General features: G+C 46.1%; 1 protein-coding gene across 3 annotated transcripts in view; it reads left to right on the top strand.

Moving 5' to 3' along the window:
* The first annotated feature begins 6,400 nt into the window (after positions 1–6,400).
* Positions 6,401–13,888, top strand: part of EDEM1 (ER degradation enhancing alpha-mannosidase like protein 1) — a 28,523-nt gene continuing 21,035 nt past the window's right edge. The window contains exons 1-2 of one of the 3 annotated variants that reach the window (XR_015151217.1): positions 6,401–7,049; positions 13,028–13,100. Coding sequence is in view for 1 of the 3 variants with exons in the window: in XM_086366618.1 (XP_086222744.1) it covers positions 6,538–7,049; positions 13,028–13,100 (585 nt within the window). In the remaining 2 variants the exon portion in view is untranslated. The remainder of the gene's footprint in view (positions 7,050–13,027; positions 13,101–13,888) is intronic. The other 2 variants (XR_015151216.1, XM_086366618.1) reach the window with 2 other exon arrangements.

Here is a 13,888-nt window from a genome sequence, read left to right as displayed (position 1 = left end):
AGTTTGCAGTTCTACAAATAATGCAACCCGTGGCAGGTGCATCCTGTTGATTAGTAAATATTTTCCACACAATTTCTGTTTAAAATTCAGCTATTAATAAAAATAGGTACTTTTGTAATGGCTGCAGCTTGAATGTCATTAGGGAAACTAGTCATTGACGTCCCAGACAGACTCAATGGAAAGTTCCTTAATCTGAACAACAGCCAAAGTCATTCATTATTCCATTTCATTAAAGAGCTCTCTCCGGTAAGGTAATTTTAAAATCCCAAGGTAGCCGGTGATTTAGGAAATGTAGATTTCTTGGCAAAAATTGGGAAGGAGGGGATACCTTAACCTCATTTTACTGGGACTTGGAGGTCTTGTATTCATCAAAGGATTGTGGTGTGAAAAAATTGTCACCTTAATATGCTTCCTTAGCTTGGTTCCATGTGCTGGATGGGTGTTTAATAAGAGAATGAGTTCTTTTCTTTGCTGTTAACGATTGTGTGGTGAGTTGCTGAACCCCTTTGGCTCTGCAGTTTTCCCTTATGAATAGTAGAGGGTGTCTACTATCATTTCTCCCACTAACAAGCTCTGGTTCTAGCAGCCTAGAGATCTGGATGGTGGTGAGACCGAAGGCAGGGAAGAGATGAAGATGCCCACTGGTCCTGGTGTCCCCAGTGATTATGTTAGTGGTGTGTGTGCCTCCTAAAACCACAGAAATGCTTACATTTCATAACTTTAATTTTAATGTAGTTAAGGGCTAGAGATCACAGACATTTTACAGTATGACATCATAACTTACATTTTGTCTGAAGGAAATGCTGTAGCCACATGGGCTTTGAAAGCCATTAAAAATTTTCAAGCATTTCTCCCAGACTGCAAAAAAATATATTCTGGTATACAATGTGGAAAAATATAAACCACATATATACTACTAATTTGGGGGCACATATCTAGAGTGAATGTTTAATACTTTATAACTGCTGTGTTGCTAGGGTTCTGCTGGAATTTATCTAGAGCTTGGAGAAACCTGGGGCAGTTAGAAAATACTTCCTTTAAAATAGGGAGGGGGAAATCCCCCAACAAAAATTATGCTCCCTTTTGAGCTGGGGGAGTAGAACATCAACAGATTGCTAATTATAGTATGTCTCCAACCAGCTCTTACATAATCTACAGCCTTCAGTTTTATACAGTCTGTATTACATAATGTACTATCTTGTTTCTACATTTTAACAGAGTCCATCTTTTCTACTATTACGCAATACATGAATTAGATGACTCCTTTTTCTACTTGTATAATCCCCTAAGGAAAAAGAAATCGTCTTACCAGTAGCCACTTCATGAAATTGCTAGCTCTCCTCACTCTTAAGAGTTAAAAAGTTGTATCATTCCTACTTTTTCTAGATGCATCAATAACTTAAGGGCTGGGGCATGTGGCATATGAATGGTGGTGATGAAAATCATTTGTTGGAAACTTGATGTGTTTGATTTAGCAGAACATGTGGGCAAGGAAGCTCACCACGTTTTTTCTAAGTTCCATTTATTTTCCCAATACTTTGATTTTTTTCATAAGCCCCATTATTCACCCATGACTGAGTTACCACTCTTCCACTACCATCCCTCTTAATATCAATTTCTTATCTTGTATAGTGTTTTCTTATTGAAAAAACAAATATAAACTTTTGGCTTTTATAAACATTACTCCAGTGGATCATTATGTCCGCGTGCAGCAATTCACAGAAACATGGCTGGGTCAAAGGGTAAATGCCTTTACACTTTCTCTGGGAATTGCCACTTTGGCCCCCTCAGGGGATGTACTAGTTTTTATTTCCAATAGTCTCTGTCCCCTGTGTCTTGCCAACCTAGTGTGTTGACAGACTTTGAGACTAATGCCCTTACAACAGGTACAGATGATAATTCTCTACTGTCCAGTTTTAAAACAAATGTGAAATTTAGCGTTTCTTACCTAGCTAAGGAAACAGTATTACTGAATTATGGAGTTGGATCTTTACCAAATCAATCATGGGGTTACAGGTATTTCCCCCCCCCACCCTTTATTGTTTGTTTATTCTCCGTTACCCCCACCTTTATAAAGCAAGTATGTATTGCTTCAGAAAGAAGCAGTAGTCAGAATTTTGAAAGTCATCATCTTTTTTTTTTTCACATTATTGTTTTGGGTAATAAATCACTTACAAATTCTTAGGGGAGAAAAAGCCTTCCTTTTAATAGACTATTTTAGTCCTGATATTTCACATAGGAAGCTCTGAGACTACTCTCTAGGGTCATCAAAAGGCCAGAGGTTTTTTTCTGGCTTTGCAGTTTTTGGCGGCTAGTGCATTGATTCACCCAGGCAGCCTTACAAAACTGATCCTCAAAACTGTAATGTCTGTTTACAGTGGAGGATATCTTTGAAGGAACTGAAATAGATGTAAGCAGTCATCTTCAACTATCAAAATCGGACAGAGATTGAATGGACCCTGATGTGTGGAAGCTGGAGCAGGTTGAGTTAAATAGAGCTGGAATTAGACTTGATTCAAAGCTTTTTCAACTGTTATTAGACTATGGTGAGTTTTAGCCCTTGTCCTATTTTATACTCGGTTTCCTTAGACACATTTTTTTTCCTCCTAAAATAATGCTTTGATAATAGAGGCTTAGTTATTTAATTCATCCAACAGCCGACCTTGGCTGTTAATATTCCAAGTACTTATACTAGATGCAGGTCTTAACCCAGAGTTCATGTGTCATAATAGAGCTCAAGCTTCCTGTAAAGAATCTGCCTGCACTCAGGACATGCAGGTCCGATCCGTAGGTTGGGAAGATCTGAAGAAGGAGATAGCTACCCACGCCAGTATTCTTGCCTGGGAAATTCCATGGACAGAGGAGCCTGCCTACAGTCCGTGGGGTCACAAAAGATTCTGACACGACTTAGTAACTGAACAGCAGCAATGATAGGGCTCACCATGTCTGCAGCACTGTTGTAGGTACACTATATACAATAAACTTAATTCTCAAAACCATGTGTGTTAAGTACTATCTCATCACCCTCATTTTACAGATGAGAGAACAGGTCCTGAAAAATAACTTCCCAAGGTTACTCAGAGGGCAGTGCTAAGATCTGAAGACCTGGCAGTTCGACTTCTGAGTCTGGGTTCTTAGCTGTTATCTCTGGTGTTACCCATTTTTATTCAGTGTTCCCTTTAATCAGTCCCCTGATGTTTTGTGAGATTATGTATGGAAACATCTATCACGACAGTTACTTAAGGAGTTGATTTTTAAGATTGGGTTTTCCTGTTAGAGCTGGGTATTGTTCCAATCTTAGCTACATTTACCTTGAGGGGAGTCTAGTCTAAAGGGCTAGCACAAGATTTTTGTTGTTACTGTTCAGTTTAATTGGAGAAGGAAACACTTTGTGAGTCTGACCCCTAAATCTTAGGCTGTGCTGCTGCTGCTAAGTCACTTCAGTCGTGTCTGACTCTGTGCGACCCCATAGACGGGAGCCCACCAGGCTTCCCTGTCCCTGGGATTCTCCAGGCAAGAACACTGGTGTGGGTTGCCATTTCCTTCTCCAATGCATGAAAGTGAAAAGTGAAAGTGAAGTCGCTCAGTCGTGTCCAACTCTTTGAGACCCCGAGGACTGCAGCCCACCAGGCTCCTCCGTCCATGGGATTTTCCAGGCAAGAGTACTGGAGTGGGGGGCCATTGTCTTCTCCCTTAGGCTGTGCAGGACACTAGTATCAGCATTGTTGGTTTGGGAAGAGTAGGGAAGCACCAATTTTTTTTTTTTTTTCTCCTTTGAGGGCCAGCTAGTTACAGTGAGTTTCTGGGACTAAAGTGTGAGAAACCAGGGCAATAATTCTTTCTGCCTGGAGCCAACTAGCTTGAAGAACTTGAGCCCCCGCCCCCAACCTGACTTCTTCCCTTTATGGCTTATGGAACAGAGCTTACAAGCTTTTCTGTGAAGATTAAATGAGAACATGTGAAATTATTTTGAAACTTGCTCAACATATACAACTGGCAGCTGTTGTCAGTTTGACCATGAAAAGCATCTTTCAACAGTCAAATGGTTTTTCTCTGGTTGTGAAAAAAGATTTGTTTTTGTTAGTTGCTCAGTTGTGTCCGACTCTTTGTGACCCCATGAACCCATCAGAATTTTCCAGGCAAGAATGGAGTTCTGTGGGTAAGAATACTGAAGTAGGTAGCCATTTGCTTCTGCAGGGAACCTTCCCTGACCCAGAGATCGAACCTGGGTCTCCTGCATTGCAGGCAGATTCTTTACTGTCTGTGCCACCAGGGGGGTCCTGGTCTTTGTTAGAACTTGTATCTAATGTGAAGATAGGAGTTGTTACCAATGTGTTCTGCAGTTGACCGTGATGAGTCCAGATTTACAAGAAAATAAGTTAGGAAACATAGGACACGGTCCTTAATATTCTTATTTACTTTGCAAGTTCTGGAGGAGGCAGACCTGAAAGTTGAGGATCAAGACCCGAACTTGGACTTTCAGATGCAGAGTCCATAGGTGCCTTTCACAGAGAAGAATCTGTAGGCAAAAGATCCAGGCTCCAACTCTTTTTAACATTCTTTTCAACGCTTGGGCAGGCAGGATTTTGGACAAGAATAAGACTCAGTCAACAAAAAGGGCCTTACTATGTGCCAGCTACCTTGTATTATAATCAGATGTTTCTTCGGGTTCCTTCTTAGTCCCCATTATACCTCCTCTGTGTTCCTAAAAACCCCCTGACCCTGAGAATGTGATGAGTATGCCACATGACAGCTTCATCATCCTCTTAATCACTCCCCTGGTCCCTCGGCCAGTCCGATTTGAGCTAACCATCAGGCCTTGCTTCTCAAGCTTTTCAGGAACCTCAGTATAACAGGCACGTGGTTTAAACTTATGGAGGGCAAAACTTAGCAGACATTTCCAATGCAGCAAACAAAAGAAAACAAAACCCTCATACGGTTGTCATCACATGAAAGCAATAGTCCTTTGGAGCCGACATTTGCCATATTACTAATTATGGAAAGATGGTGGTGGTGGTTTAGTTGTTCAGTCATGTCCGACTCTGTGATTGCATGGACTGTAGTTCACCAGGCTTCTCTGTCCATGGGATTCTCCATGCAAGAATACTGCAGAGGGTTGCCATTTCATTCTCCAGGGTATCTTCCCCACCCAGGGATCAAACCTGTATCTCCTGCATTGCAGTCTTTTTTTTACCGCTAATCCACCACAGAAGCCAATGGGAAGCAGATTCAGAGGGGTAAAGATTTGACCAGGAATCTTTCCCACACCCCAAAGGTTAGGTCAGACGACATTGTACAGGAGAGATGGTAGCAGTGGGAGGGGCAAGAAGCGACATGGTTAAATGAAAAAGTGAAAAGTGAAAGTCGTTCAGTCGTGTCCGACTCTTTGCGACCCCACGGACTATACGGTCCATGGTATTCTCCAGGCCAGAATACTGGAGTGGGTAGCCTTTACCTTCGCCAGGGGATCTTCCCAACCCAGGGATCGAACCTAGGTCTCCCGCATTTCAGGCCGATTCTTTACCAGCTGAGCCACAAATAGATACGGTAAAAATAATTTGGTCGTGGCAGCGGCAGCCTTGACTCCTCCCCCCAACTCCTGATCCGTTTAAAAAAGATTCTTTCCTTGACAAAGGCAATATAACCTACCTCAGTATTTCGAGATTGACGGTTGCTAAAAATTGCTCAAGAGCGCTTGTTATACGTACATTCTCGGGACGTTCCTTTGGACCTCGGTGGATAGGAGCTGGGAATATGGGTTTTACAATCTCTGTGAGAGATTCTTACAAGTTAGCGTGTTTTAAAAAAGTGTTAAAGGTACAAAATAGGATGTATTAACAAAAAGAAATCAGGACACCGTTTTGTGCAGTCTTAAGCTAAACGGTAGGATCATCACCCCCACCATATAACAGACAAATGAAAAACCCTGCCCTACAGAAATGTCCTTTTTCCTCCTCGTCCCTTACGTCTTTTATCTGTCACCATTCCTAACATAGAGCTGGAGTGGTTTTCTTCCGCCTCAGGTCCGCGGGAAACAGGCTCTACACGGAACCGGGCGGGCCCGTGGCCACGTCCTTGTCTGGCAGCTGGCTGCTCCCGTGCCGAGCTCCCATTGGCTGGAAGTTGCCTTGTCCCGAGCCGGAGCGGCCCCTACTCGCCACGCCACCGGGTCCGACTCCTACTGCCCAGGGGGCGGGGCCGGACGCCGGGCCGGGGGCGGGGCGGAAGGGAGGGGCGGGGCCTCGCGGTTCTGAGGACGTCCGGGTGGCCTATGGCGCGGTGGGGAGTCCCGGGCCGCTCCCTGCGAGGCCGGGTCGGGGCCGGGCCAATCCGGGCGACTGGGCGGGCGAATGCGAGGACTGGCTGGCCGGGCTCGAGGTGCTAGGGGTGGGGGGGACAATGGGCCAGTTCCTGGTGCGTCACGAGGGAGTTCCTTAAAGGGGAAGTGAGCGGAGCTACGGGGCGGACGTGGGGTTCGGTGGTCGGCGGGGAAGGCCCCCCGCGTTTCAAAATAATGCCCGCGGCGCCCTCGCGACCATGCAATGGCGAGCGCTCGTCCTGGGGCTGGTACTCCTTCGGCTTGGCCTCCACGGAGTGCTGTGGCTCGTCTTCGGGCTGGGGCCCAGCATGGGCTTCTACCAGCGCTTCCCGCTCAGCTTCGGCTTCCAGCGCCTGAGGGGTCCCGACGGCTCCGCATCTCCCGCCTCCGGGCCAGCGGACCGGCCCGGGGGGCTGTCGGGGCCGTCGTGGCTGCAGCCTCCGGCCCCCGGGGCGGCAGAGGGGAAGCGGCGGCGGGCTCCGCGGCGGCCCGGGCAGGGCGTGTGCGGCCCGGCCCACTGGGGCTACGTGCTGGGCGGCCGGGGCCGCGGCCGGGACGAGTATGAGAAGCGCTACAGCAGCGCCTTCCCACCCCAGCTGCGCGCCCAGATGCGCGACCTGGCGCGGGGCATGTTCGTGTTCGGCTACGACAACTACATGGCGCACGCCTTTCCTCAGGACGAGCTCAACCCCATCCACTGCCGCGGCCGAGGACCCGACCGCGGGGACCCGTGAGTAGCCTGCGCCGGCCCGGCGCCCCGGAGCGCGCGCCGCACGCGCTTCCTTCTATCCTCCGAGCGCGTGCAGCCTTGGGTCCTCCGGGTTCCCCCGGCGCTGCCTGGGTGTTTAGTGTCCCGGGGGCAGCGCCCGGCGCCTCGGCTCACCCGCTTTGAGGTCGCCCTGGGCCAGAGGGGTGCGTGGATGGGCCGGTGGCTGTCTTCTGTCTTGATTCTCCTGGAATTTCTAAGTTACTGGACACCTGAGCCCTTTTACAGATGGGGAAACTGAGGCCCAGAGATCTGAAGGGACAGTGGCACTACCGAGGACTGGCTTGGGCTGCGGGCCGGGGGTGGACGGGGACGCTTAGACATCCATCTCCAACCCTTTCTCCAGGTGAACATCATATCAAACTGAAATGCAGCTTCAAGACAAGCTCTTATCTCCCCACTTCTAGCCAACTTCCACTTAACTGTATAAAAATATAAAAATTCAGAAGTTGATCCTGAGAAGGGACTTTTAAAGCCCTACAGTGAGTTGTAGGCAGAACAGGGCTACAGTCTTTCTCCTTTATTACAGGGACTGCTCCTTAGGCTGAGGATGGTTAGGTGGGAGCGGGAGAGAGAGATTGAGTGGTCCAGATTTAGGGTCCTGATACTCAGAGTGACCTTCCTTGCCCTGTAGGGTCTATCCCATAATCTCCCTCACTCTGGTGGCAGAGCTGTGAGGAAAGATCTGCCAGTCCTCCCATTCTGTCAACCGTGTTTGCAGAGGCTGAGCTCAAGGGTCACCGCTGTTGACCTCAGAGTCCAAGAGGGCAGCACTCCCAGCTGAGGACCTCCTAGCTGGCGGGAACCAGTGTGCCTTGACAGACACTCACCCTGTTAGACTGGATAGGTGACTGTCTTTCTGTGGGTCGCTCCCCTCGGGTGGGACTGGAGGAGTTGGCCTGCTGGTCTCTTTGGACATTTGAGGCTTGTGATTTCCTTCACCTGAAGAGAAGCAGCCAAGTTCAGTCCTTAGGTCCTAAAAAGGAACTCATACACCAAAGGGGATTGAAGAGTTTTAAAAATGGTTTGATTATCTACAAATTCTTGTTTTAAATTGCATTTGGAGAGAATGATTTTTCGTGAAGCCATGGGCACATCCTGGCTTAACTTAAAAGGACTGGGCCTTTCTAGAATTGTAGGAAACTGATGAGTTATTTTTTCATTTTTGCACTGTATCAGGCTTTATACACAGAAGTGTATTTTCTATCTCAATTTTTTTGGGAGAAAATTTTTAATTAAAAAATTTAGAAAATATTACTGGGCTTTTCCACATTGGAGGAAATTAAGTTGTTTTGCTTAACTGACTTTCTTTGCTTCCTGATGACATATGCTGAAGAGTGGTTTGGTTTGACTGTTCAGTGACAGTCTGGATAAGTTGGGGTCAGGTTGCTTTGAGACAGATAGATTTGTTGCTGTTGGAAAGACGGAGTTAGAAATATCGAAGGGATACCGTATAAGAAGAGTTGTGCCCATAGGTTATTAATAAACCTTTTGGTTAGTCAGCCTTGGTGTCTTTGAGGAGATGAAAGAGCTCTGCGATTATGGCGGCCTTGAGTAGACCCTGGCCACTTCTAAAGTGAAAAGTTAATTTTTCTTCCTCCTTTTCCTTTAACATAGCTACTCTTAGACTTTAGTATATTTGAGGAAACAATAGGCCACATTTACATCTCTGAAATAAATAGCCTGTAATAAATATATTACAGATATTTATTTTAAGCAGATGTATTATTATAATTGTTGTCAAGTGAATTCTCATGATTCATGTAAAAAATAAAATAACTATTTGAATAATATGTAAAAAGTACAGAAACGAAATGCGAGTACTAAACATACGTCTCTTTTCTTTTTAGTCGCATTTACTTAAGGCTTAACTTGCCTGTCTTGTTTGACTGGAGATAGGGTGAGGAGTATTGACATGAAATAAATTAAACCGGAACACTGTTTAAAAATAGCAACTGTTTCTGTCCAGCTACAGATCACTATGCAAACTCAGTTCCTCTCACATCCCCAGTTTGGGTTGGAGGCTCCAAATTCAGGTTCCTTCAAGTAGATCTGGATATTAAAAATTTGCAGTCTCATGAACCAACAGTGTTATTTCAGACCTTGGGTATGTGACCCTTCTTTGCTTTCTGCCCAACGCTATTGCAATTCAAACAAGAAAGCAAATCAAACCAAACCTATACTGGCTCCCACATGGACTGGTTCCTAGGCACCTCTCGTTTAGGATGGCTCCTCCACATTCCTCTTCCTTCCTGAAATCCTGGCCTGTTCAGAATCAGGCTCAAGTCTTTTTTTCCATGACGTCATTGAACTGTTTGAAGATGACTGTCGTTGATCTACTCAGTTCTCCTTTTGGGTCCTTTCCTTGAAGCTGCTGTTCCATGTTTTAATATTGCATGACAGTTGAGTACTGTTGTGAGTTCACCTTCCTTTCCCTGTGTCTTGTCTCAAATCCCTGGTACACAGGGACTGTTTGTTATATTACCTCTGTGCCTACCCAGCACCAGGTAGATTTCTGAACAGGTTAAGTATATGTGGGGATTTTTTTTTTTTTTAACACATACCTTTAATTTTGAACACACTATGTGAGCATTGTTAGCTGCATCACCAGACATTTTCTATAAAAGGCCAAAGTTCTCTCCACCTTCTCTGTTCTGGGTTGAGAAGAACCTTAAAAATTCAGAGTGGGATGAGGGTCATGAATAGCCATACATGATGAATTAAGTGGGGTGCCGTCGTGGTTTGGCAGCCGCTTATGTGGAAAGACAAGCACTTCTGAGCCCAGATTGTTACCGATTCTTGAGTACCCATTCCTGTACCAGAAGTTTGAGTTCCTGGCCAGGCTGAATGGTGATCAAGAAGATCTCTACAGAACAGGTCCAGAGTCTCAACCGCAGGGTGGGCTGGCCTGAATGGAATCACGATAGTTTGGTGGTATTAGGCCAAGAGGCTTTTGTGATGTTTATTTTTTCTTTCCTTCTCCTCTCCATTTTTCTTTTTTTCTCTCTTGGCACATTTGAAAAGAGTGCGTATCAGTGATCTGGTGAAAAGAAAGTGAAAGTGAAAGTTGCTCAATCATGTCTGACTCTCTGCGAACCCATAGGCTATACAGCCCATGGAATTCTCCAGGCCAGAATACTGGAGTGGGTAACCGTTCCCTTCTCCAGGGGATCTTCCCAACCCAGGGATCGAACCCAGGTCTCCCGCATTGCAGGCGGATTCTTTACCAGCTGAGCCACCATGGAAGCCCTGATTTGGTAGAAAATAATTTCAAGGTGTTTTAATGAATGCCTTAGATCTTTTGAATGGATTTGTCTGACTGAATGGAGAGAAGGAAGTACCAGTTAATCACTAATACAGTTTTTCCTGTGATAGCTCTTGTACTGGTTCTTTGTCAGTGACTGCGAAGGTGTTCTATTGAGAAGTATTTTAAACCTGAGTCCCTTTTAGCTATGTCCTAAAAGGAAAAGCACAGTAAAACATGGGACGGAGTACAGGGCTCCAGACCAGTCACTCCTTCCAGGGGCTGGGGCAGGTGGAGAGGGTGACAGATGCCATAGAAGAGGGTATTGCTCGGAAAGGTGGTCACACGCGGTTTACCCAACATCTAGCCTGGAGGCTAAGTGATGAGGGGCCCTGTTTTCTGCTGAGATGGGTGGTTGGAGCCAGCTCTTTGTTTCTGAACAGCAGAGCAAGGGAGGTAAATATTTAAGTCCAGGAGAATGATCTGGAGTTGGTTGAATTGAGGATCTCTCTGTCTCCTTTGCTCTTCTCCTCCAGCTTTTGACACTTCCTATACCCTTTCTGCGGAGAAAGCAATGGCACCCCACTCCAGTACTCTTGCCTGGAAAATCCCATGGATGGAGGAGCCTGGTAGGCTGCAGTCCATGGGGTCGCTAAGAGTCGGACACGACTGAGCGACTTCACTTTCACTTTTCACTTTCATGCATTGGAGAAGGAAATGGCAACCCACTCCAGTGTTCTTGCCTGGAGAATCCCAGGGACGGGGGAGCCTGGTGGGCTGCTGTCTATGGGGTCCCACAGAGTCGGACACGACTGAAGCGATTTAGCAGCAGCAGCAGCAGCAGCATACCCTTTCTGGCTGGCACCACCCTTGAAGTGCAGATTTGAACCCGCAGCTCTTGTCTTAAGAGGACCTTTTACAATTGTGTACTGCTACTACTACTACTAAGTCGCTTCAGTTGTGTCCGACTCTGTGCGACCCCACAGACGGCAGCCCACCAGGCTCCCCCATCCCTGGGATTCTCCAGGCAAGAACACTGGAGTGGGTTGCCATTTCCTTCTCCAACGCATGAAAGCGAAAAGTGAAAGTGAAGTCGCTCAGTCGTGTCCGACTCTTCGAGACCCCATGGACTGCAGCCTACCAGGCTCCTCTGTCCATGGGATTTTCCAGGCAAGAGTACTGGAGTGGGGTGCCATCGCCTTCTCCGTTCAATTGTGTACGTGTGTTTAGAAAGAATCTAGCTGTAGCAGGTGCAGTTTTTCAGCCGTGCAGTGTGCTTGCTTCATGGCTGTGAGATATGGGTTCGCCCTGGTTCCTAGATAGCCCCTTCTAGATAGCCTGATGCACAAAATGTAGGTAAAGTTTTCCTATACATTCTTTGCCCTAGACTAAGTGGCATAAGCAACATAAAACTAAGGTTCAGGTAAGAGAAGATGTGAAGTGTTGGAGCTGTTTGTGCCTGCGCCACGTGGGGCCTGCTTCGCCCCAGCTAAGGCACATAGGAGGCCTCTGAGAGAGCAGAGACCGCATCAGGAACACAGAGATGCTTGCTGTCCCCAGGAGTGTGGGACAGGACCCTTTAGAGACACCCAAGGAGTAGGTAACGTGGTCTGGGGATTGGATGGAAGATGTCATAATACCGGTGCATCAGTTGCTGAAAATAAAACTAGGGCTTTTTCACTGTGGTCTTTCATACTCATAACCTTTAAACAGTCATCCTATTTCCCTCCTTAGGTACATCTTTTTTCATTTCTCTCCTCAGTTTCAAATCTTTTCAAGCTTCTGCAGTTATTAGTACTTCCTGGGTCTGCAGGAATGGGATGGGAATAACTGAGCCCCCTAGAATTTGTCAAACCGACTTGATGACTTTCAGTCTTTCTCCATCCCCACCTTTCCCAGATATATTATTGTCGTCTTGGTGGTTTTTTTAGCGTTACAAAGAACTTGTCAGTTAACCTCGCTGCGGTCTTGAAGTTGGCATTTGAAGATGATTTCAGAATGGGCGATGGGTGTTGATTGTGGGGCAGGAGGTGTGTGGCAGAAGCATTAACACAGCTCTGCCTTTGTTTCTGTTAAAATTCCATCCTCTTAAAACTCCTCAAGATTGATGGAGCTGCGGGGGTGGGGTGGGGGTGGGGGGGATTCTTTGGGTGAGATGTGAGTGAAGCAATGTAGAAAGCAGTTAATTTATTCCCCCCGCCCAAAGGACAGATGAGTGAGATGGGGACCGTAGTTGAGGTATTTATTTGCTGCTTTGTGTGTGTAATCTGCCGCAGTGTCTGATTTCTGTATTCAAGTTTTAGTTACAGGTCATGTGACAGGGCCTCTCCTTTTTCATTCCTAACGATTTCGAAATCAGAACTTTTTGAAGCTAGACAGAGAGATCATCTATGGCGATAAAACTGGATCTCAGAGAGAGCAACGACTCTTGTTTTCCATCTCCTTGCTTCCTGTTTCATGCTCTTTTTTTATACCGTAGTATAAATGTGTGCATCTCTGTTCTCCTGTGACACTGTAGAGGCTTGTGTGGTCCTCGTGTGGCAGAAGGACCATTGCCCAACTGATCCATCCACAGGAGTCCCTGAATAAATAAAGGCTTCCAGCAGTTTTAGTTTCTGATGAGTGTTTAGTTTTATTGTCTTTTTTTCTCCCTCTTTTAAAGTACCTTTGTGTAATTTTCGTTTCATTTCTTTTTCAGCTCAAATCTGAACATCAATGATGTGCTAGGGAATTATTCCCTTACTCTGGTTGATGCGTTGGATACCCTTGCAGTAAGTGTTCGGCCTTATTATTTTTTTTTGAAGTTAATTAAGATATTTTGGAGTTAATACCGTTGCTTCCCCCCAGGGATGAGAATTCCAGGAAATGTGATCCTCAGAATGTATTCATAGCCGTTGTTTATTTTAATGAGCTTAATATGGAGAGCAAGAAAAACACTGAAGGTCAAATGAGGGGAAATGTGATCCCCCTAAAAATGTGGAGAAGGCAGTGTGAGTATTTTGGGGAAACCTATTTTTGTCCCAGTTTCCCACTATTTTATTCCTTAAAGGAACCAGTTTACAGTTCCTGGAGTTAAGATTTCTGAAGTGAAAGTCAAGATCTCCAGGGGAGAAGATCCCCTGAAAGGTCCCACAGCTCCTGACTCCCTGAGAGCAGGTCCAAGCCCTGCTCCCAGCCTCTGCAAGAGACCCTCTGTGTGAACACTCTTGTGATCTTTGCTTTCTGAGTTTCGTGTGGACACTGCCCACTCCAGACTTGGGCTGCCAACTTGGAGACTGCCTTTACCTCCTCAGGCCTTATTGGTTCCCTCAGCTGGAGACCTCGGGACACATTCACACATGGAAAACGGGCCGGCCCCATGCACAGTTCTTATTACCAGGCTGCCCTGTGCACATGCTCTGCATCATGGCGAGGCCCTGTAATTCCAGCGGAATATTAAAAAATTTCCTTATAAACCTGATTTTACTACCGCTTGGCTCTTCTTCATTGTCTCAGCACACTTTTACCATTAGAAAATGTTTACTCTAGCCGATTCCCAATCCTGCATTTTAACTGTCCT

Source organism: Bos grunniens, chromosome 22, assembly GCF_055505025.1.
Source record: "Bos grunniens cultivar Pamir isolate PY7600 chromosome 22, Bosgru_T2T1.0, whole genome shotgun sequence".
NCBI lineage: Eukaryota > Metazoa > Chordata > Mammalia > Artiodactyla > Bovidae > Bos > Bos grunniens.
This window is presented reverse-complemented; position numbering and strand designations above follow the sequence as displayed.